A 22,899-nucleotide genomic window follows, 5' to 3' on the forward strand; every position below is an offset into this window, starting at 1 on the left:
TGTTGCTGTTAGTTTTCGTGTGAATATCGCTGTTGTTTGCGTATGTATAGCGTTGTTGTTGTTTGTGTTGTCTTTTTTGCATTGCTTTCTCTTCGCAGAGCTCCGTGGGAGCCTCAGTTCCTTCTTCAGAAGACCCAAACCATCCTCTTGTCTGTGTCCACGCCTGCACAGCTACACTGGTACTCTTACTATACTCTTACCACTATTTTACTTTTTGCTTTATTCATACTGTATATTTCATTCCTAATTTTTCTACATGATTTTAAGTGCTAATTAAATTATTTTATTTCCACTATAATGCTCCTATCACTCATCTTTTAATACTACGCGTCCCATGATTCATTTCTGTTGTAGCTGATTTTTCGCCTGGAATCCAACTACACTTCGGCCATTCATCATTTTACTGACAACTCATACTCATTATATCGTGTTCATTCACCGCGCGCTGCTATACAACAAAATACTAACATTAACTGCTTGATGTCAAATATTGAATTTTTATTCTGAAATCTCCTGGCATTTCATTATTATTGATCATATCGACGATTATAAGCTTCACCCATATTTAAATCCCACTCACGCTATTGCTATTACCCACTTACTCCATTACATTTACTCTCTCACGCTATTATATTTCTCCACGCACGCTATTACATTTTATCATTCACGCTATTACATTTCCTCACTCACGCATTTACATTTCCTAACTCACGCTATTAAATTCCCCCACTCATCCTATTACATTTTCTCATTCACGCTCCCACATTTACCCACTCACGGTATTGCATTTCCCCATTCATGCTATTACATTTCCTCTCTCACTGTGTTACATTTCCTCACTCACGGTATTGCATTTCTTCATTCACGCTATTACATTTCCTCACTCACGGTATTGCATTTCCTCATTCACGCTATTATATTTCCTCTCTCACTGTATTACATTTCCCCATTTACACTCTCACATTTACCCACTCACTGCATTGAGTTACTCCACTCACTGTATTGCATTTCCCCACTCACGCTCCTGCACTTCCCATCCGCTACCGTGTCTCCTCACTCCCACTATTGCATTCCCCCTCTACCGCTTTCCCCACCGCAGGCAGCGGGGAAGAGGTTGACATAATATACAAGGTGCTGAAGCAGGCGGGGGACCTGGGGGGGCGGCGCAGTGCCTATGGGTCCATAGAGCGCGAGTTGGGGGGCTATAGAGAACCAGTGGTCGACCGTCCCTCTGGAGGGAGTTATAGGGAGCTACCCTCAGTGGGAAGCTATAGGGAACTTCCTTCTGCTGGTAACTTTAGGGAACTTCCCTCTGAAGGGAGCTTTAGAGGGAGCAGCAGCGCCATGTCCCTGCAGCGACACTTGTCCCAGCAATCCCCGTACTTGTCTGGTCCTCCTTACCCCTCCCATTCATCCCACCACCTCCCACCTCCCCACCACGCACCACCACCATCCCATCTCCCGCCACCTGCCCATCCCCCATCACACCTGCAGCACCACCGCTTCCATCGCGCCCCTTCCGCCGCCGCCAACCTAAGCGTCGCCCAGGGGCCACCCGCGTCGTCGTCAGGTGAGATCCGCTCGTGTGGGCAGTTGTGTCAGGGGTGACAACTTTGTGTCAGGGNCAGGAGGAAGGATAAGGCAGACATCACTGGAACGGCACATCGAAAGCGTAAAACTAAAATAAAACTAAAAATTACGGAGCTCGTGTGAATAGAAAAGGCCACTGAAAGGAAAAAAAAGTAGAAGGAATGATGAATTTTACGTGAAAACTAAAATACCTGTCTCTTATACACATCTTATTGTTTGTGAGGGATCAATGCTTGTGAGGGGTCGCTAAATAAAAAGGCTCACTACATATGAAGGTTCACGAGGGTTCACTGAGCCCTCGGCTGCCGTGCCCCGGGTTTTGATCGACCCTCTTAAGATTTTATTTCTGCCGAAGTCTTCGATTTGTAGGCACCAACATCGACCGTCTCTTCAGGAGCCCCGCCCTCTCTGTGTCTTGCAAGCTTCCGGTGTGTCAGGTTATCTTAAGAAAACACTTCGTAAATCTGCATCTGTTCTATAAATCAGTTCTCACTGGAGAATTCGGGATCTATTTCTTTATGTTCTGTTCTTACCAGAAGATTCGCTATCTATTTTATGATCTGTTTTCGCTCGAAAATTAGGGATCTATTTTGTTATCGGTTCTCAACAGAAGATTCGGGATGTTCTTTATGTTCTGTTCTCTCTGGAAAATACAGCATATATTTCAGGTTATTATCATTTAGTATACTCACCTGATTGATGAACGATACCATGTTCATTCAGCCAGTTTATTCTATTCGTTCTTGCTATACATGCAATTTATAAAATATATATGCAATTTATATACATGCAATTTATAAAATGCAAGGAAAGCCTAATTTAAGAGTTTAATCCATTCCGTTTGCTCAACTCTCTATCACACTATTGATCTACTCTACCACGTACATTTAATTTATAAATTAAATAGATAAATAAAATAGATAAATTTTTCCCGCGTTGAAAATTTCTGTCATTTTGCCATTTCATCGAGTAATTCCAATAATGGTTGTTTCAATACTTGGAGGCTAAATTACTTCAGCTGGAACTTTTTGCTTCCAAGGATTAGACTTTTCGCAGAGAATTTCGTTTCCGTATTCTGGCGCCAGCAGTCTGACTTCTACGTACTGCATGGGTTATAAATAATTACTTAGTCAAGTTTCTGTGCTCTGTCTAAAAATGCGCAATTATGCAGCATGAAAGTTTTGTTGCAACAAAAATTTTAGTGTAACATTGCTACCAACAAAGATCGAGGTATTTTTTAACCACTCTTTGAGACTATCAATATCTTTCCATCAAATTGTTATGAAATGGGAGTGGCATGTCATTGAACGGTGGAAAATGCGAAGTATTATAATTATTTCTAGTTGTATTAAAAACACCGACATGCACTACCAAACATTGTATCAGTTGTGCTGATGTGCAGTTTAAACATGTCCGTGTAGATCTGATTTATCTATTCCAGCTATTCTCCGCTCTGAGATTTCATTGAACTGTCGAGTTACGAATTCGAACGCATTTGCTGTCTAAATAATAATGAATCTGAACAGGCGCTGTTTAATAAAGTCGTAAATATTATCGCATTAATTGTCTCGACCCGCAAAGCGTATGCAGATTTAATATGCATATTAATTATTCAAGCATGAATAAAATTATTCACAGCAATCCAACCTTTCTATTACTTGCGGCTTTTCGAATATATATATCTAAATTTATTTCTTATATTGAATATAAATTTCTTATATTTCTTATTCTTATCATTATATTTTCACTGGTAAATATATTTCTTAGAATCTTCAGTGTCCAGTGATTCCAGTGTCTTGTGATTCCAGCGTCTTGTGAATCCAGTATACAATGATCCCATGTGTCCGTTTTAAACGCGAATGAAGATCGATAAATGGGCCGTCCAGGATGAATGCTTGGAAACCGTTCATTCACGAAAAATAAATGTTCACGACTTGAAGCGAAAGTCAAATTTCAAATGATGCACAATCGGCGATCATTCAGAGCAATCTTTTCTGCCCCCCCAGCCATGATAATCTTTGAGAGCAACGAAATCTTCGTCAACCTTTGCAGATCACAGTTTCGCCGACCTCCTCCCATGTTGTCTCGTCACGCTTTTTGGACCAATTGGATCTATGGACCAAACCAAATTATTTCAATGGACCAATTTAATCACGGACCAATGGACCAATTTATATCAATTTGATCGCATAAATTGGATCTTTGCAGATCACAGTTTCGCCGACCTACTCCCATGTTGTCTCGTCACGATTTTTGGACCAATTGGATCTATAGACCAAACCAAATTATTTCAATGGACCAATTTAATCACGGACCAATGGACCAATTTATATCAATTTGATCGCATAAATTGGATCTATGTAGATCAAAGTTTCGCTGAACTTTTGCCACGACAAGATCTTTCTCAGGGCCGCAGTTTCCGACGCTCAATTACCATCCAGAATTTCTTACGAGGCTCCTCACGGCCCCAATTTGATAGTTTTTCCGGCCCCATGGGGCGATTTATAACGCCAGTGGCCCCGTCCTCGTGAGGGCCAATTAATGGCAACACTTGAGGCCTCATAAAACAGGCCCTTCACTCCCTCTTCCCCGTGAGGTGGGGAGACCTCATAAAATTCTTCTTGGGAGGATGACATGGAAATTTAGCAAGAGCTCCTAAGTGTAGTAATTTCCTCTATGTGTGGAAATACCGTGATTTCCGATTGGAGTAAAAATTGTGGCCTTTGTCGCTGTGGTTTCATCGTTGCTTTTTCTTGTTTCTTTAGGAAAGATTGAGTAGACAACCTCCTAGAATGTAGAGCACAGAGAGCGAAAGTTGCAACAATATATACATGCTGCAAAGCATGTCAGTTACAGGGATGCGAGTGCACGATATGAGCCCAAAAAAGAAAGCGCTTCGCCCATAGAAAACATATGCAAAAAGATGGAAAGTCGGAGTAGCATTTATAAAAAATTATATAAATAAAAATTAATAAATTAATAAAATAAAAATTATATAAATAAAATTATATATAAAAGTTATAAAAAATATAACTCAGTGAGTGACAGAGAGCGCATTTTCTCGTCCGTACGTCCGCGAAGTCACGGACAGACAGACGGATATGACGTGCACAATAGCGCCTTTTTACATGAGAAAATGCGCTAAAAAGGATGAATGAGGCAAGAAAGAGAATGGGAAAGGAGTTGAAGTGTAAACAGACATTCACGAGAAGAATGGAAAACAAAATGAGACTATCGTCAGAACAAAGATAAGCGGAAAGCAAATAAAAATAATTTGGAAATATTATGGTGCTCCCATAAGAAAAAGGCAGCATAGCAAGAACAGGAGGAAGGATAAGGCAGACATCACTGGAACGGCACATCGAAAGCGTAAAACTAAAATAAAACTAAAAATTACGGAGCTCGTGTGAATAGAAAAGGCCACTGAAAGGAAAAAAAAGTAGAAGGAATGATGAATTTTACGTGAAAACTAAAATACGCAAAAAGACAAAATGTGAAAGATTGAAGCTCTAGTGACAACACAGATCCGCAAAAAAAATTAAAAAGGATACATCGTGACAAGGCGCTCAAAGAAAGTAAAAGGATATAATGATACAAGGATACAATGATACAATGATACACAAGTTAAAGGATACACGGATACAATGAAACAAGGATACAATACACAGGAAGCTGACAAGAAACTGGGAGGGGTTGGGAAACGAAAGCATAGATCACGTCTCCCCACTAGGGAATTCTCCGCAGCGCGCATCGCCTGACCAAAAGATATCCCCAAAAAATCCTCCAGATTACCGACAGCTTCCGCAAAACTGACCTCGCGACGGAAACGGTCCCAGCGGTGGAAAAGTTTGTGGCGCGGCGAGCCAACAGCGACGCGCAACAGACGTGAGGCAGACGTGAGGCAGACGCGCGACAGACGTGAGGCAGACATGTAAAAGACGAACTACATGTAACAGACGAGTAAAGCAGTTCGGCAGCAGACATCCTACATGCTCGCACATGCAGCAGGCAAATGGCAGATATTTTTACCGGAAGTTTAGGGTGGCTATGATCGCAGAATTAGAGGGTTTTTACGATGGTCTTTAGAGGGTATTCACGATAGTCTGCGCTGACGGTCTTCACCATAGTCTGCAGAGGGTCGTCAGGATGGTCTGCAGTGGGGGTTCACGATGGTCTGCAGAAGGTCTTCACATCGAGATGTCTGCTATCATTGCAGACAAGCAATACAACAACAAAAAATACTTCAACTCTTTGTCGGTGGATCCATTACACTTTGCCAATTTTATTTAGCCCAGAAGAGTTTGTAGTAACTAGAGTTACCGTCATCAGACAGGTGATTAAAGTTTACCAAACTTGGGCTCTGCAGACTCAAGAGTTAACCTTGTCCAGGCGCACACCCGACGAACTTCTAAGTTATTCGTGAATGAGTGTATTTTCCAGTGGAAGTATTCTGGGAGCTAATTGATATTATTGTTATTTTTATTGACATTTTAAAATCCTGATACAAATTTCAAGCAACTGCACCAAATAAAGTACAAAAATCACGGGCTGCCTGATGTGCTTTGGGAAACTAAATGAGGCCAAGGACGCCAGCCCTGTGGCACAAAAGGGCCCGGAAGGCTTTTAGGCGGCCATTAGTGGCCAATAAATGTTTGGGCTGGCCCGGCCGTAGATTTTAATAAGGTTTGGCAGCCGGGGTGGGGCCTGGGTTCTGTTTAAGAATGGGAGGGGTGGGGCCCGGGTGGGGCCCGGGTTCTGGGGGGTGGGGCCCGGGTTCTGTTTAAGAATGGGAGGAATGAGGGCGCCGACAGCTCATTAATTCCAAGCGCGGAGCTCGTAACTGATGAACGGAGTTACCGACTGTTGTTTTGTTGTGTTCTTGTTGTTGTTTTCCCACTGCTGTTGTTATTTTTGCTGTTATCTTTGTTGTTAAAATCAAGAAGATCGTTATAGTAGATTTTGTTTCGTCCGCTGCTGTCGTCCTTTGAATAGAAATCAAGCGATGTAAGACAAGGATACTCAGATAAAAAATAAATTTTTACCTAATTTAATAATGTTTGTTAGCAGAACATAAAAAATTTTGTTAGAATCAGAGAAGCTCCAACCTTTTTTAGCAGCTTCTTGAGAAGAAAAACTGTAGAAATTTGTTTTAATAATTTTGCGACTAATGCGTGTCATGCAGTCGTGTATGGAGGGGAGCAACAGTCGGGGCTGAGCTTCAACTCGTTGATAGCCTCCCAACCCGGACGTCGCCCCCTCGAGCCCCCTTCCCCCACCGGACTCTCCCACTACCCCCACGACCAAGGTTTGTAACTCAACATTTCCTGAAATGTAATGTGAAATTTTGCTCTGATAAAAGTATTGATAATCGCAAGTTCAACGATGGTCGTAAATGCTGTTTTAACGTACGTGATTGGATAAACGATACAGTGCAATTTCGATTAATCAATCGCCTCAGGTGCTCCGATAAACGGGCATGATTTCAATTCACATAAATGAATCTTTAAGAAAGATTTACTCAGCCTTTTCTCCCAAGTTTCTAACCGCGGTATGATTCAACACACTCGATATAAAGCTGCACTAGCAAACAGAGATAAAAGTTTCATGTCATTGTTATTCACAACGTCTTTCAGTCTTTAATTGCGCGCTTGAAGAAAAATTTCGATTGGAAACTCTTAATTTTAAAACTCATAAAAATATGGCTCCGTACGTCAGATAGAAAACCGCCAAACATTGTATATTTATTTAAATTACTGAATCATTTAACCTGAGTTAGTAGCATTTCCGAGGCTAATAGAGCTAATGTTGTGCGGATCCTTAGTAGTATTTCCTGTACCGGCGGCTATAACAGCTAATGTTGTACGGATCCTTAATCAAATATTGCAACGTCGCAGACATCTTTAACAAGCACGATGCATAAGAGATATCAGCCATTCAAGAGAACGATTGAAGACCATGAAGCACAGTCAGTGGCATCATCGTTGAACTTACGACCTACGATCTAGATCTTACGATATACGATATACATCTTACGACCTACGATCTAGATTTTACGACCTACGATCAAGATCTTACGACCCACGATCTAGATCTTACGACCTAAATTTAATTGTTTTCTTATACGGTCCTGTCGAAATAAGAAAGTTATTTATTATTGCTTTTCAACTTTTACTTCAAAGTGGATCCATTCAATTCAACGAACAACTTCTATTGGGATTGGTTATAGCATCTAAGCTACAAATGAGACTGCGACTGTAAATGAAGTAATCAAATTTATTGGAATATCTGGAGTTGACTGCATGACATCACGTACACCATAACATCACGACTACTATTACAGCAAAATAACCCATGACTTTACGTCAATCTAGACATGAATTTTCCCGCGGCAAGTTCATGTATACACATTGACAGTTTTTTCGTCTGGGTCATCCGAATGAATTGCTCTAAGTTTTTTGAAAAAAATTACGTGTATTACATTCGACATTACCACTGGACCAAGTGACCAAGCCCTTCAGTACGCAGCTAATACAAGCCTCAATCTTCTGGATGTAACATATGGCTTGAGCAGTTATTGCATATTAATTGCGCTATGGAAATACACGGGATACTAACTTTAAGTTTGCTTTCTGTTCAGATTATGTGCATTCAAAGAAAGGTTTAGGCTCATTCAAATTTTATGTTTACAAATGAATTCAAAATGGATTTGTGCGGAAGGTTTTTAGCAGGTAAGAACTGAGCTTGTTGTCTCTACTAACTCGCTTTGCTTCTCTCCCTAACGCTGCTGCAACTGGAATGTTGTGTCCGACTACTCTTCTGACATTCATCATTTTACTGACAACTCATACTCATTATATTGTGTATATTCAACGCGCGCTGCCGTAAAACAAAATACTAAACATTAACTGCTCGATGTCAAATATTGAATATTTCTGCTGATATTTCCTGACATTTCATTACTATTGATCATATCGACGATTACAAATTTCATCCGTATTTAAATGCCACATGCTATTACATTTCCCATTCATACTATTACATTTCTTTACTCACGTAATTACAACCCCACTAACGCTATTACATTTCCTCACTCACGCTTTTACATTCTCCCCACTAACGGTATTACATTTCCTCATTAACGCATTACATTTCCCCACTCACTGTATTACATTTCCCCACTCACGCTCCGGCACTTCCCATCCGCTACCGTGTCTCCTCACTCCCACTATTGCATTCCCCCTCTACCGCTTTCCCCACCGCAGGCAGCGGGGAAGAGGTTGACATAATATACAAGGTGCTGAAGCAGGCGGGGGACCTGGGGGGGCGGCGCAGTGCCTATGGGTCCATAGAGCGCGAGTTGGGGGGCTATAGAGAACCAGTGGTCGACCGTCCCTCTGGAGGGAGTTATAGGGAGCTACCCTCAGTGGGAAGCTATAGGGAACTTCCTTCTGCTGGTAACTTTAGGGAACTTCCCTCTGAAGGGAGCTTTAGAGGGAGCAGCAGCGCCATGTCCCTGCAGCGACACTTGTCCCAGCAATCCCCGTACTTGTCTGGTCCTCCTTACCCTTCCCATTCATCCCACCACCTCCCGCCTCCCCACCACGCACCACCACCATCCCACCTCCCGCCACCTGCCCATCCCCCATCACACCTGCAGCACCACCGCTTCCATCGCGCCCCTTCCGCCGCCGCCAACCTGAGCGTCGCCCAGGGGCCACCCGCGTCGTCGTCAGGTGAGATCCGCTCGTGTGGGCAGTTGTGTCAGGGGTGACAACTTTGTGTCAGGGGTCACAACTTTGTGTCAGGGGTGACAGCTTTGTGTCAGGGGTGACAACTTTGTGTCAGGGGTGACAGCTTTGTGTCAGGGGTGACAACTTTGTGTCAGGGGTCACAACTTTGTGTCAGAGATGACAACTTTGTGTCAGGGGTGACAACTTTGTGTCAGAGGTGACAGCTTTGTGTCAGAGGTGACAACTTTGTGTCAGATATGACCTATTTCCATCAGGGGTTACACATTTGTGTCAGGTGTCACATTTATGTCATAAAGTTGCATTCGTTTCAAGAGCAACACAGTGTAATACCAGGTTTTTATTGACAGTTCTAAAAACAATGTTAGCAGAATAACAGCAATACTATTTCCTTGACTAAAAATTCAATATTTATCTCCAACGTTTGTCGAGTATTTGAAGACAGCCAGTGTGGCAGGACCCGCTGCCGATGAATCAAGCTTTCTTCTTTTCCCGCGTTTATTCATGTTTTATGTTTTTATTCATGTTTTAACCCCTCATCCTTGTGCTTCTAATTTTGTGCAATTCTACTTAATACCAAAGTATAATTAGAGTAACACATGTACATATTTCACTTCATTGCTGATTTTTCATGTAGCCGAAGATAGTAATTGCAAATTAGAATTTTTCACTAAATACTGCGCCCCGCAGAGGTGGTTAAAGGCTTAGTTTGTTCACTAGCTGGCTGATCGAGCTTAGGAAGTTCAATGTTGAAAAGGTTGCTGTTTCTATGTTCACCGGAATGCAATACAGCTAATATCATCGAATACTTTAATTAGATTAGCAAAAATGTACATTTTTCGAATTAAATTAAATTAAGCTGAGATGTTGAGAAGCCATCTTCTTTTGGCATGAAATATGGCTTACCCTGGGTTTCGCATTGTCAGATAAGATCGTTCATGTTTTTTTGATCGGACATTGTAATAGCATCTGGTCGATTGCCACGAGTTTTTATATAATTAATTCCAAGATGTGGACGTCAGAAGCATCTCTTTGCCTGATCTCTGTCAACGTTGTCTCGATTATGTTTATTCCTGCTAATTTGAATCCAATAGACAGATGATTTCCTGCTAATAGAGTACGGGACTATCAGTAAAACTTATGTCGCTAGAGGATTAACACGCAACTATAAAACGTGAGTATCCCGACCATAGTGTTATTATTATAGCTCAATAAACTTAGTGTGAGTGACTATAGTTGTGGTCAAGTGCCTCGTGAATGCCCCCAAGCCTGGTTTCTGCTGCCGCCCAACTTTATGAAAGTTGCGGTAGCGATGTAAGTGTTAGCGGGAGCTATGATAGATCGACGTCGTAACTCCGAGTGAAACTTGTAACTCCGGCAACTTTGCGAGGACTTTTAATGCAGTGACGCACAGATCGTTAAGAGGAACAAGGGGGCTCTTGAGGAGTCGTCGAAAGGACTCGTTGCTTCGCCCGCTCCCTGAACAATTACAGCTGATTCACGACTCAACGTAGATATGTCCATTTTGCATATACCATCTCTGGTCATTAGCTGTACATCACTGGGATATGATGGATTTCTGGTTTAAAAAGCCTTTCCCACCCCTGTCACTTCACCCTCACTCTTTCCACCCATCTCCTCTTCACTCTTTTCCGTCCCTTTTACTTTGTTCTTACTTTTAACACCCATCTCACTTCGACCTCATTCTTTCGACCCACTCTTTTCACTTCGACCTCACTTTTTCTACCAATCCTACTCACTTTGTCTTCATTCTTTTCGATCCATCTGATTCGTCCTTACTCTTTTCAACCTTCTTGCATTTATTGTAATCTTATCCACTCCTCTTACTTTGCCCCTTCTCCACCCACCCCGCTTGCCCACCTTTTCCGCCCCTTTCACTTCGCTTTCCATCATTTCCACTCCACTCACTTCGCCCTCGCCCCTTCCCGAGCCTCTCACTTCGCACTTACTCAGTTCCAGCTTTCTCATTCTGCTCTTGTTGTATTCGGCCCCACTTACATCAATCCCACTCTTTTCTGTTTCTATGGATACGCTCTCTCTTTTCCATCTCTCTCTTCGCTCTCATCATCACCACCCCTCTCCCTCTCTCTGTGAAATGCCTCTATTTCACCCCTCTCACTCATTAGATGTCTCCCAGCTCACTCGCCTCTCTCTTCTCTCTCTCCCATAACTTCTACTTCACTCTCTTTGATTCTCTTCACTCTCTCTCTCTCTGTACTACACTCTCTTTCCACTCTCCAACATTATTCCGCGTAATTTATTTTTCCTTCAATCGTGCTCTCTTTCCTTCATTCTACTACTCTTCACCTCCTAATTTCCTTCTCTTTCCTCCATTTTCCATCTCTTTGCCATACTTTTCCTATCTTCTTATCATTTCCCTGTCTTGATTAGACCTCTTATAATGCACTACCTTTGTATTCCTTCTACTTGTCTGTTTCACTTAACTCCTCATTTCTTTTTACCCAAGCTCCTTTATCATTCTATTATTTTCAGTTTCCTTCTAAACGCCCCCTTTCAATTTGCGCCTCACATTTTCACTCTCCTGCTGTACCTTCTGCTATTCATCTGCTACTTCCTTCTATTCACCTTCCACGTCCTCTTTCTTCCCTTCCCCCCACATTCTGTTTCACTAAACTTCTTTAATCCCCATTCACGTCATACATTTTTTGCTCGGTACTTTGTTTCCAGAGCCTTGGCATTAAATTGTGTCCACGCCAGCGAAGAATTACAACGTGGGCGCTGGAGAGACAGTGGCGTTATAAACTATGCAAGCTAAACCCTGGCGCGGCAAGCGAACACACTACCTTATCCCATACGCCATATGTGGTCACCGTAGCCCAGCAATCCCCATAGAACAGACGATCGCCGCAGTGCATGTAAGATCATCGTTAGAGCTGCTGCATTCCCGTATATGGCAGGAGCGAATGCAGCTCACTGGCGCCCGCATACGGTAAGGTCCCGACAGCCTTGCCGTTGCCGACACATATCTTTGACAGGCAGGAACCTTCCAGTTGAGCGAAACAAACTGGAAACCATTCTGCGTGATCGGCGACAGTTGGTGTGAAATTCCGACGATTGCCGACCGGAGATAGCCGACAGACTTGCCAACTTGGGCGGCGTGAGCGAGGCATATTGATGTGGCAAACTTGCGGAAATGAAAATTGCTAAGATGCGCCCGAGCGAGGAAGTCGAGTAAACAGCCTTGGCGGACTTGGCCCAAGAGTTCCGTTGAAATTTTGAACTCGGTCATCTTTAAAAACGTGTCTGAATTCCCATCATCAACATGGCTGCCGCAGAGTCAACAGCTTTTAGAACATCGACTTTAAGCAAAAACGCTAAAAAAATTTGAAGCGAGAGCAGAAAATCTGCGACAGTTACAATTATTTTTGCTTTAAAAATCTTACATTACTTAAAAGGTTATCATCAAGGCTGGGAACAGAAAAATTGTGATTGATACTCATTAATTATTTCTTACTATTTGCTTATCTACTATAGGCGGTAAGCAGCAAATCATTGAATTATTAAACCTAAACTCTGTACTAAAAAAAAGACAAAACACGAACACACGAACAATACTTGCACTTATTTACGTTCCACGCTAACGCCCTCTATGACGTGACCATAAAAGCAGACTGTTAAAGTTGACGACCAAAATCAGTTTTTTAGACATTCACGACTTTGACACCAGTTTTGTAAGATCTGAGTAGCAATATTAAGATCATTTATAAATTTAGATCATTTATAACATGAATATCATTTATATTTTATCATTCGATGCAGAATCCATTTCCTCTGCCTCTACTGTAAACAAGAAGATGGTTTAAGAGCCAACTTTATGAAGGCGGTTCCCTACGCATCGCCTTCCGCTTACTAAAATATTCTTGGATGTGATGTGAAGAAGTTGGACTACTGGAACTACGATGTTCAATTGTTCGGAAATAAATCAAATCATCGTATGCCTGCCATGAAAGTTATAATAAAATAAAAACCACCGATGATGTGAGTGCAACATCCGTGGACGTTTCTCACATCAGACGACATCCGTGGACGTTTCTCACATCAGACGACATCCGTGGACGTTTCTGATTGAGCAGCGCTGAAAATCCCACGAAAGTTCCTTTGCTAGCATCAATATACTCAACGATCCAGCGTGAATTATGCTTTGCAATCCACGCTTTAATTTAATTTATCCAATAAAGTTATCGTGCACTCATGCAGTGCACAGCAGAAATAAAGAACTGTTCTGTCTCGTATAAGAGTTGCATCGTATAAGAGTTGCAGGAGGGATTTATGAATAATAAACTTTATTAATGGACTGTACCAGTTTAGTGAGCTCAGTGTGCCGTGTCAGAGATCTTATTCCAAAGAAACAAGGTGGTTTTCATTGAAGAAACTACAAACTTCCCTGCCTGTTAAACTGTAGGTTGTCTTTCCTTCTGTTTCCATTGTGTCGGTTTTGACGACTGGTGAATTTTTTAGTTGTAAAAATTATTTATTCAATTTATTATCATTAGTTGTAAAAATTATTAAACGCATTAGTTTCATGTACATGTTCCTGATGCCAGAGCAAAACTTTTCATCCAGTTAGATGAAAATGGACTAAGCAAGCTTGAAAATGTTATTCCTTACCACCCCTGCTTCTCCATAAGCTGAGTCAGATGAAACACCTGCTGCAAGTTTTCGTGGTTCATCCCTGACCTGAACCTGCTGCCAGACGTAGTGGTTCAGCCCTGAAGAGAACCTGCTGCAAGTTATCGTGGTTCATCCCTGACCTGAACCTTCGGCAAGTTTTCGTGGTTCATCCCTGAGAAGAACCTGCTGCCAAACATAATGGTTCATCACTGACCTGAACTGACAGCCGAAGGTGATTCTTAATCCTTGACCTGAACCTTCTGTCTGACGCGATTCTTCATTCCTGACGTGAACCTGCTGCAAGTCGTGACTCTTGTTTGCTAACCTGAAAATGCAAGTCGTAGTTCAACACCCGCGTCCGGATTCTCAAACAATTTCTGATCTCCAACATTGAAATTTAACTGTCAATCTCGGTTCTCGGTGAGAATCACTCCTGTCAATCACAGTCGCGGCGTTTGAAATCACGATAAAATGACGTTTAAAATCACGGTTTAATGACGCGCAATCAACGAAATACCTCACCGCAAAATTCCGTAATTTAAGGCAAGATCATTCAAGAATTTTTCATGAATCAGGTTCAGCAAGTTCCGTTTTTGAATATTTGTCACCTGAGTGACTCAATTGCAAATATGGACCGAATACAATGATAATAGAATTCAGTGAGAAAATTACCAAATTCAACGGCAATTGAAACAAATCTTGTCAAGAATGAAGTAAGTAAATGAAAACGAACCAAGGACAATGAAGAGTGAACTAGAAATTATGAGGGATACACTGCTGAAACAACTAAATTCTGAGAACAATTCAACAACTGAGCAATGCATTCCTTCGAGTGATGGACGAAAAAACATCTCGTCTATCACGGGTGAATATGGAGTGTTTTTAAGTGTGGAGTGTTGTCCAGTTTGGATTGCTTTCATTACCTCAAACTAACTTGCTAATTAAGTGGATGACATAACATGCTGGCTCACTTTCAGTCAAATTTACTGAAAATTTTGCTTATTAACTTGTTGACTAATTCTCCGGCTTACTGGTTGACTAACTACTAACTAGCTACCAGATTTTTTTACTTACTTACTGACTAACTTATTATTTGTGTCAAATAACTCCTTTTCTTTGTTTTACGAATGACAGCTTTTTCTGACGATTACATATTCGAAGAAATTTTTATCGAGCTTTGGACTTACATAAAATATAATGTATAAGGCACTAGTGGAATGCTCAATGCACCATCTACAGAAATTATAACGTTGTTCAACTGAGAGAGATTCGTAAAATACGCAACGAACTGGAAATGCACCGACGCTGTGGCCGCAGCAGTCTCAGCCAGCACGTTTCCTCCCACAGCGCCTTCCGTCGCATTGGATGTCACCGTTGCAGGCGCGTCCAGAGAAAAGACTTTTCAACAATACAATAGAAAAAATTCAATATAATCGTATGATATTTGTAAATTGTACAACGTTTATCAAAGATAAAGGTCGGAGATATTTGACCCGCAAAGGATCCATCGTGGACCTGTTGGTCCAATGTGGCGAGACGCAAGTTATCTCACGTATTGGGTAAAGACTGCGGCCTTAATAACAGCGTGAACTTAGGTTCCAATTGTTTTATATCAAATTGCTCAATCTTTTTCATATCCAAACTTCTTTCCTTGCATTTATATGTTTAAACTACTAACAATTTGAACTTCTATGTGCAGTGTTACAATATACTTTCTTCCAAAAATGTTTTGCTGGAATGCCACGTGTATATTTCCCTTATTGATTATCACTAAATTATTTCTTGCTCTTAAATCTGGCCCTTCCTGAATATAGAAACGAACCACCATTCATGCTCAAACCACAGCCACCATCAATGCTGGATTTACAATCACAATAACGTTGTTTAAAAATGTATCATTTAGTACACGATAACGCCGAATATGTCTTGGCTAACAACAGTTTAAAGTCATCTGCTACTATATACTGTAATGACCTAGCACCACCACCACCAGTTGTTTGAAATCATCGTTTCCTAGACAATGACACAAGTTATACCTTAGAACCATTACCAACAGTCAGTACACCATGCCGCAGGTTATACCGTACGTAGCACCATTACCAAGTCAGTATACACGATAACGTATGTCATACCGGAGCTCCACCACCAGCAGTTAGTGCACCAAGACGCAGATTACACCGTAGCACCACATTACCAACAGTCAGTACACAATGACACAAGTTAGTGCAAGATGTACACGATGACACATCGTCAGTACACGATGACACATCGCCAGTACACGATGACACAACAACCAAATCATTACTTAGCACAACTAAGCACCAGGCGTTCAACAGCCCCTCTAAGCCCCGTCCGACAGCGTCTCAGTCTGCGCATGAAGAGCTTCTCGCTGGACAGCCCCGACTCTTCCCTCCAGGAAGGGCCGCGTCCTCCCGCCACGGTGCTCACGCGCTGCTCATCGCTCGGCATACGATATTGTAAACAAACATTGCACCTTCAGCCATCACTTTGTTCACATACGTTTCACTGTAACCAGTTGTGTACAAACGCCCTCTCTATATGTGCGTTGTGGACCAACGCTCGTCACGCACCAGCACATGTTGTTCACTGCAGCCGGGCGTTGACGGTGTAAGGTTGTACAAGCAGTCTCGGCCCCACGGTCATGTTATCTATCATTATCCAATTTATCTATCAACGCAACGTTTTCAACAGAGATATGTTGAATTTTTGTGGAGATTTTTTCGCTTTTAAATTTTTAGTGAATTTGAGATTCAAGCAATCGAGAAATATTATAATTAAGCTAGCTTGTAGAAGGTTAAAAAACACTCGAGAATCTTATCGTGGCCTCCCGTGAAGACGTAGCAAATTTTCATTTCTATCAATTATTTTCCTCTAAATCTAAGCTCAAAAATCTAAGCCAAAACTCAAAGCTCCATAACTCTGAGCTCGTTAACCTGATTTAATATCATTCCTGACGGGCTCATTATGAAGCAGGATTGGGCAGCTCTTCATCCCTGACACCGGATCAAAGTCGCAACAAACGAGATGCGGTTGTTTTGTTGAACTTTAAAACATGTTAAATCCCTATGACCTGAGTCAGGTATTGTGGGTACAATAATTGCGCTACGAATTTGTTAAACGTGACCGTAAAGCAGGTCAAGGGTTGTAGACACGATAAACCAAAACAGACTCGTTTGCAGCCTTACTCGGATCGATAACTAAAGAGCAGCACTGAAGGAAGAGCGAGGACAAGCAGATTTGTTGCTGTTAGTTTTCGTGTGAATATCGCTGTTGTTTGCGTATGTATAGCGCTGTTGTTGTTTGTGTTGTCTTTTTTGCATTGCTTTCTCTTCGCAGAGCTCCGTGGGAGCCTCAGTTCCTTCTTCAGAAGACCCAAACCATCCTCTTGTCTGTGTCCACGCCTGCACAGCTACACTGGTACTCTTACTATACTCTTACCACTATTTTACTTTTTGCTTTATTCATACTGTATATTTCATTCCTAATTTTTCTACATGATTTTAAGTGCTAATTAAATTATTTTATTTCCACTATAATGCTCCTATCACTCATCTTTTAATACTACGCGTCCCATGATTCATTTCTGTTGTAGCTGATTTTTCGCCTGGAACCTAATTTAACATAAATTCTTAACTACCTCTACCTCGGTTGTCCATACTTTACTCTTCTTCGAATCTCGGTACCTCGCTTTGTACATTTCATGTGATAATATTTCTTTAGTTCGTCTCATCTCGCCTTTATCATTGGTGGCCTAAATTCGCCTACCACAAGTAGTGGTAATCAGACAACGGCTCAACTGCCCATCGCTTCTCTAGCCGAATCTTGTCAGAAATAGCCCCACAGAGAAGTAGCAGTCAAACGACGTTTAATCAGTCAAAAACCTCTCTGGCCTATTAGGCAACAGATAAAACTGGATAGGTCATAGCATAGTCTTTTAGGTGTCCATTTGAAAAAGTTATGAATTCGAAAGAAGTGAAACAATTTTACGTTTCGGCTGCCTAAAGTTTTCAGTGCACTCCTTACTAGAAAATTGCATTTTAGGTCCAGTAAGTGTCCATAGATAGTGACATCTTGAACTCTAGATACACTCTTCCTAAATTAATACGATTGAATTTTATTATTGGGGCTCTGCTTCATATCTTTCCGCCACTTTTATCTAATTTAAACCTGATATCTTTCTCCGCGAACTCCTCAGGTTCTGCTGTTCCACGGTGATTTCTCACCAACTACTTTAGAATCTTACTATTTCATGGCTCTAACTTCAAGTCTTACTTAACTCTTACTCTATTCAACAACTTTCCTCATCCTTTCTCAAGCTTTCTTCAGAATTCCGTTCCTTGGTAGAGTTTTTTCATTTTAATTCGATGTTTGTCTTGCGTAAACAGATATATATTTGAATTTTCTGTTCTTTTTCTTGCGATTGTTTCTTGCTATTGTTCCTAGTTTTCAAGAAATTGATTTTTTTCGCTCGGACTTCCGTTGCTCTGTTTGAGGAAAGGTGTTAAAATATACAATTTTATTCTCATCTTCAATAATTTAACCAGCTACAAGTGGCATTTTTTCATATCATCTTTTCGAAAAAAAAAAATAAAAAATCTAAACTTGCCCTCACCATACGTCATTATTTCCTCTCGTTAAAACCTATAAAGTTCCTTTTGGAATCAGTTACAAGAATGTTTGTCGGTCCACAAACTTCACTTGTTCGGTGGTTTGATTTCAAGATGTTCAGTAATTTCCTCTTGACGTTTTAACTCATTGCATATATCAACAGGCAAGCACTCTGTTCGAAATAGTGAAACTATAACCAAAGCCGATTGATTCATCATGACGTCATCTCTTCACATTTTATTTGATATTATCCAAAATATAATGACAGCCTCGCAATATTCAGATTGCGGTCAGAAATGCGGGAGTGCTTGCCTTCGTTCTGAAAGTCTTCAAGTTGAACGTCTTATTTTCGAAAACAATTTTTATGAATTTCAATGTTTTGCTAAGTTCGAAAAAAATGAGCAGCGAGTCTTATATCCTATTTGTGTTGTCATTATTATTAGAAGTTATAAGACCGGAGTTATAGAAGTAAAATGACCTAGATATTCATGTTGTTCATGAGTTCAATTGATGCATGTACAGTTGTTCATTGATAAGCGTGAAATCCAGTGTTTGTTTCATAGTTATCCATTGCGCCTAAAAATATTTTGAAGAATGTTTAATCTATTAGAACTGAGATAATTTGCTAATTGATTAGAGAAAGCTGTTAGCCGGTACTTAGCGAAGATCAGGTAGTATACAAAAATTAGCTGATAGACTATTAAGGCATCTTGAAATGTGTAGACGCAACCCTAATCGAAACTCCGAACTTACTGAATGTACGCATTCATAAATTTGCTTGAGGGCTATTTCAATTCACATATTGTAATATGGTCGTTTCCTTAAATGACTTAAGTGGTAAATTCAGAGTTCGGGTTGCGATTGCAAGGGCCTTAATGTGCTATACCAACACACAAAGTTAATGCGTGTGTTGCTCAACACATATGTCGTGGGATAACGTTGTGCTGCTCATACATACTGTATGTCATGGACCACAATGTGTTGCCAATCGCATATGTTATGTAAAGGCATCATGCTGGACTACAAATTTGAGCCTTTAGTGGCCAAGCGGCGCCAACATAAGCAACTTACTGTCTTTAATTTACATTGCGTCTGGTCGTCAATATTGGCCCTACAATGACTGGCTTCATGTGGGCATTGGCTTGGCCACGTTGGCTCCATGAGGGTTTGTGTGTGTCGGTCTGACTATAGGCCAGGTACTCAGAAACTATGGGAACATCTTAATCGCATAATCAAACAATAATAACTATAAAGATACGTTCATCTATCTTGAACATGAAACTATGACTTCTGATAATTTAAAATTTAGGAAAATCCGATGTTAAGGATCAACGACCACCATAGTTTTAAAGTATCTGACCTCATGTCGATGCGATGAGCTCGGGGCAGTGGCCCGCGACTGTGTCATGTGTCCTCTAATGGCGTCTTTCGTCCCCCGTCCCCCCACGGTATGGGTCCCCCCTCTCCCCACCTGGCAGTTGACAACTTCGTGGATGTCCTGAGCATGCACCACAGTACGTGGCATCGTCAGTCTAAGTGTGACCTCTGAAGCCTCTTTTTGACCTCATATCTACATTTTTGTGCATGTGCAATCTGAAAGTATGACCTCTACTGCGTCTAGTTGACCTCGTTTTCACATTTCTATGCATGCGCAATTTGCAAGTGTAACCTCTGCATCGTCAAGGTGAAATCGTTGCATCTTGTCTCTGCACGCAAATCCTGAAAGTTTGACCTCTATTGCGTCTTTTTAATTATTTTCCTTGCTGTGCAATGCACAGCCCTCAGTCGTGACCTAAGAACTTTTTATCACCATAATTCTAATAAGCTTTCTTCTGAAATACGTCTCAGAATGAACGTGAATGTGGCTATCACGTTGCCCGCTCGAGATCGACTTGATCAACCCTGTGCTTCCACACGAATTACATTCAATGAGAATGTATTGCTTTTTGCTCCCGTATACATGCCTTTTTCGCCGGTGAAAGAGGTTTGCCAGAGTATTTCATCTTGCATGGATGCAAGATTGTTCTCATCTGGCAAGGGTGCAACCGAAGACAGAGTTTGAGTATCACGAAGTTTGGAGCTTCGGTGACGTATTTATTTTATGGCTACGGCTCATTAAGTATCATTAAAATGAGAAGAAAAAATAAAATACGGTCAAACATTAAATGGAAGTTATGAACATTAGGCGAATTCAGTAATGAACTGTGCAGTAATCTTATAGTTATTGAAAATTTTTAAGCATATGGACAGTTTCTTCGTATTTTGCTGAAACAATTTTACTTCGCGACTTTCAGGTGGACTAAATGTATGTAACTATGTGGTTGTGTCGTATGAAGATAGTATCGCAGGAGGACGCCTCGTACGAGACCTCAGAAGACCGCGCTGAATTTCTCAGCCAGGGGCCGGATTATCAAAACGTCGCTAAGTACACTTAGCCAGTAGCCACTTACGTGTTGCGGAAGTGCTGCAATGAAGACGTAATCGGCCAGGGTGGCAGGAGCCTCCGTCACGCCTCAACCAGGTTGGGAAATCACGCATGAGGTCGAACTCTCTCGGTATGGCGTGAGCCTCCATCACGCCTCAACTAGGGTGGAAAATTACGAATGAGGTTGAACTCTTTCGGCATGGCATGAGCCTCCATTGTGCCTCAACTTATATAGGGTGGAAAAGTATGAACTCTTTTGGTATGGAACGGGCCCGGGACAAAATGGAGGGACATTGCAGGGAAAAAGGCGAGTCGTTAATTAACGTGGATACTGCTTCACACTGTTGGGTAACAGTGAAGTTAAGTCCTGGAACTTTTGCACGAGAGAAAAAAAGGAATAACGCCAATTTTTACCCTTGTAAGCTCAAGTTGAAAACTCAAGACAACTACAAGCTGTCTGTATACTGTGCTGCTTCTCTCAAACCGGACGCTAAAAAATACCTGGCTGCTTAAACTTATCACCCATTGCCATTTACAATTTCGAATAATCGGTCTTGATACGAACATGAAACTCTAAGTTACGATTCCTTGAAACTTGAGACTAATCACGATTCTAGATGAGACTCCCTCCCAGGCGGCGTCACCGGCAATGCAATAAAGTGTGTGATGTGATCCGATGGTGTTAATAATTGAATATCGCTATGCTTAGTTAAGGAATTACTGCTTTAAGATTTATTTATTGCTAATATTTCTTCGCTGAATTCTGATTAAACTTGTGTTCGCTATTGCCTGTAAATAATGGAATTCTCCGAGCAGCGAGATGTTGTGCTTCTGCTCGCTTCGCGCTGCCAACCGTTTCTGAAATCTGAACCAATTAATGCTAAGTCGCTTTAGTACGACGCAACTTGACAAGTTGATGACGGCTGTATATATATATATATATATATGCATGCATTTGTATAACCCAATGCACTTTCTCCTAAACTGAATAGCTTCAATATATTAAAATATTTCTTAAGCAGATCGCACAATTCAGTTTTAGTTGAGCATGAGTCAAGTAACTTTCGTTTCTAGTATTTTAGTTGAGTTATTAACCATCTTGTGCTTCTGTCTTGTGTTAGTCCATTTGAAGAATCATTACTTATTGCCTAGTCACTAATTATTATATTCACATTTAGTCACTGGCTGAATGAATTTACTGCATTATTATAAGTTTGACGGATTATGACACGTTAGACCATCCCCACGCACAGCCTTCTTCAATGTACAGCGCACATTGCCTTCTTTGTAAGGTACTTGGTAATAACTTTGAACCTCTAAGAACCATAAATAATTGTTAGAGTTCAAACTATACCAGCATAAACAAATTTGTTCTGTACATAAACTATATAAGTTGTCGGGATACATTTTAACAACTTCTGAACGCGCTGGGCGGCTAATCAATTGCTATTAGTTAAGCCAACACATCCAGATCACCAATTAGCTCATTATCCTGCCATTTTCACATCCGCAACCATATTGGTAGCTGATGGTTATGTCCAATATTTTGTACAACGTGCACGTATATTTCAAGCCTCATTGAGGCACTATATTATGGTCCAAATATTTTGACGGTATTGTGACCCATCAACCTTTTGAAACTTGAAAGACTTAAATAATTTTACGTGTTCATGGCCCAATGGCCTTGATATTCTCATGAAAGTGGGTTTAAATGTCACTAATAATCTGGGCACATTGTCGTAGCACATTAGATGACTGTGGCTTATTGCTAATGAATTTATTAATATGTGCTCAACAAATTTGAGTTACCATATCAAAGTTAAAACATTGCAAATCTTTCATAAAACAGAAATA

The 22,899-nt window shown here is 41.1% G+C and overlaps 1 protein-coding gene across 1 annotated transcript in view; it reads left to right on the forward strand.

The window, feature by feature from the left end:
* The first annotated feature begins 256 nt into the window (after positions 1–256).
* LOC108667618 (velvet complex subunit B-like) overlaps positions 257–22,899 on the forward strand; it is a 28,843-nt gene continuing 6,200 nt past the window's right edge. Inside the window, exons 1-6 of the mRNA XM_047882228.1 lie at positions 257–266; positions 1,100–1,570; positions 6,773–6,895; positions 8,853–9,323; positions 17,349–17,429; positions 20,099–20,134. Coding sequence (XP_047738184.1) covers positions 257–266; positions 1,100–1,570; positions 6,773–6,895; positions 8,853–9,323; positions 17,349–17,429; positions 20,099–20,134 — 1,192 coding nt within the window. The remainder of the gene's footprint in view (positions 267–1,099; positions 1,571–6,772; positions 6,896–8,852; positions 9,324–17,348; positions 17,430–20,098; positions 20,135–22,899) is intronic.

This window comes from Hyalella azteca, unplaced genomic scaffold, assembly GCF_000764305.2.
Source record: "Hyalella azteca isolate HAZT.00-mixed unplaced genomic scaffold, Hazt_2.0.2 contig9951, whole genome shotgun sequence".
NCBI classification, from domain to species: domain Eukaryota; kingdom Metazoa; phylum Arthropoda; class Malacostraca; order Amphipoda; family Hyalellidae; genus Hyalella; species Hyalella azteca.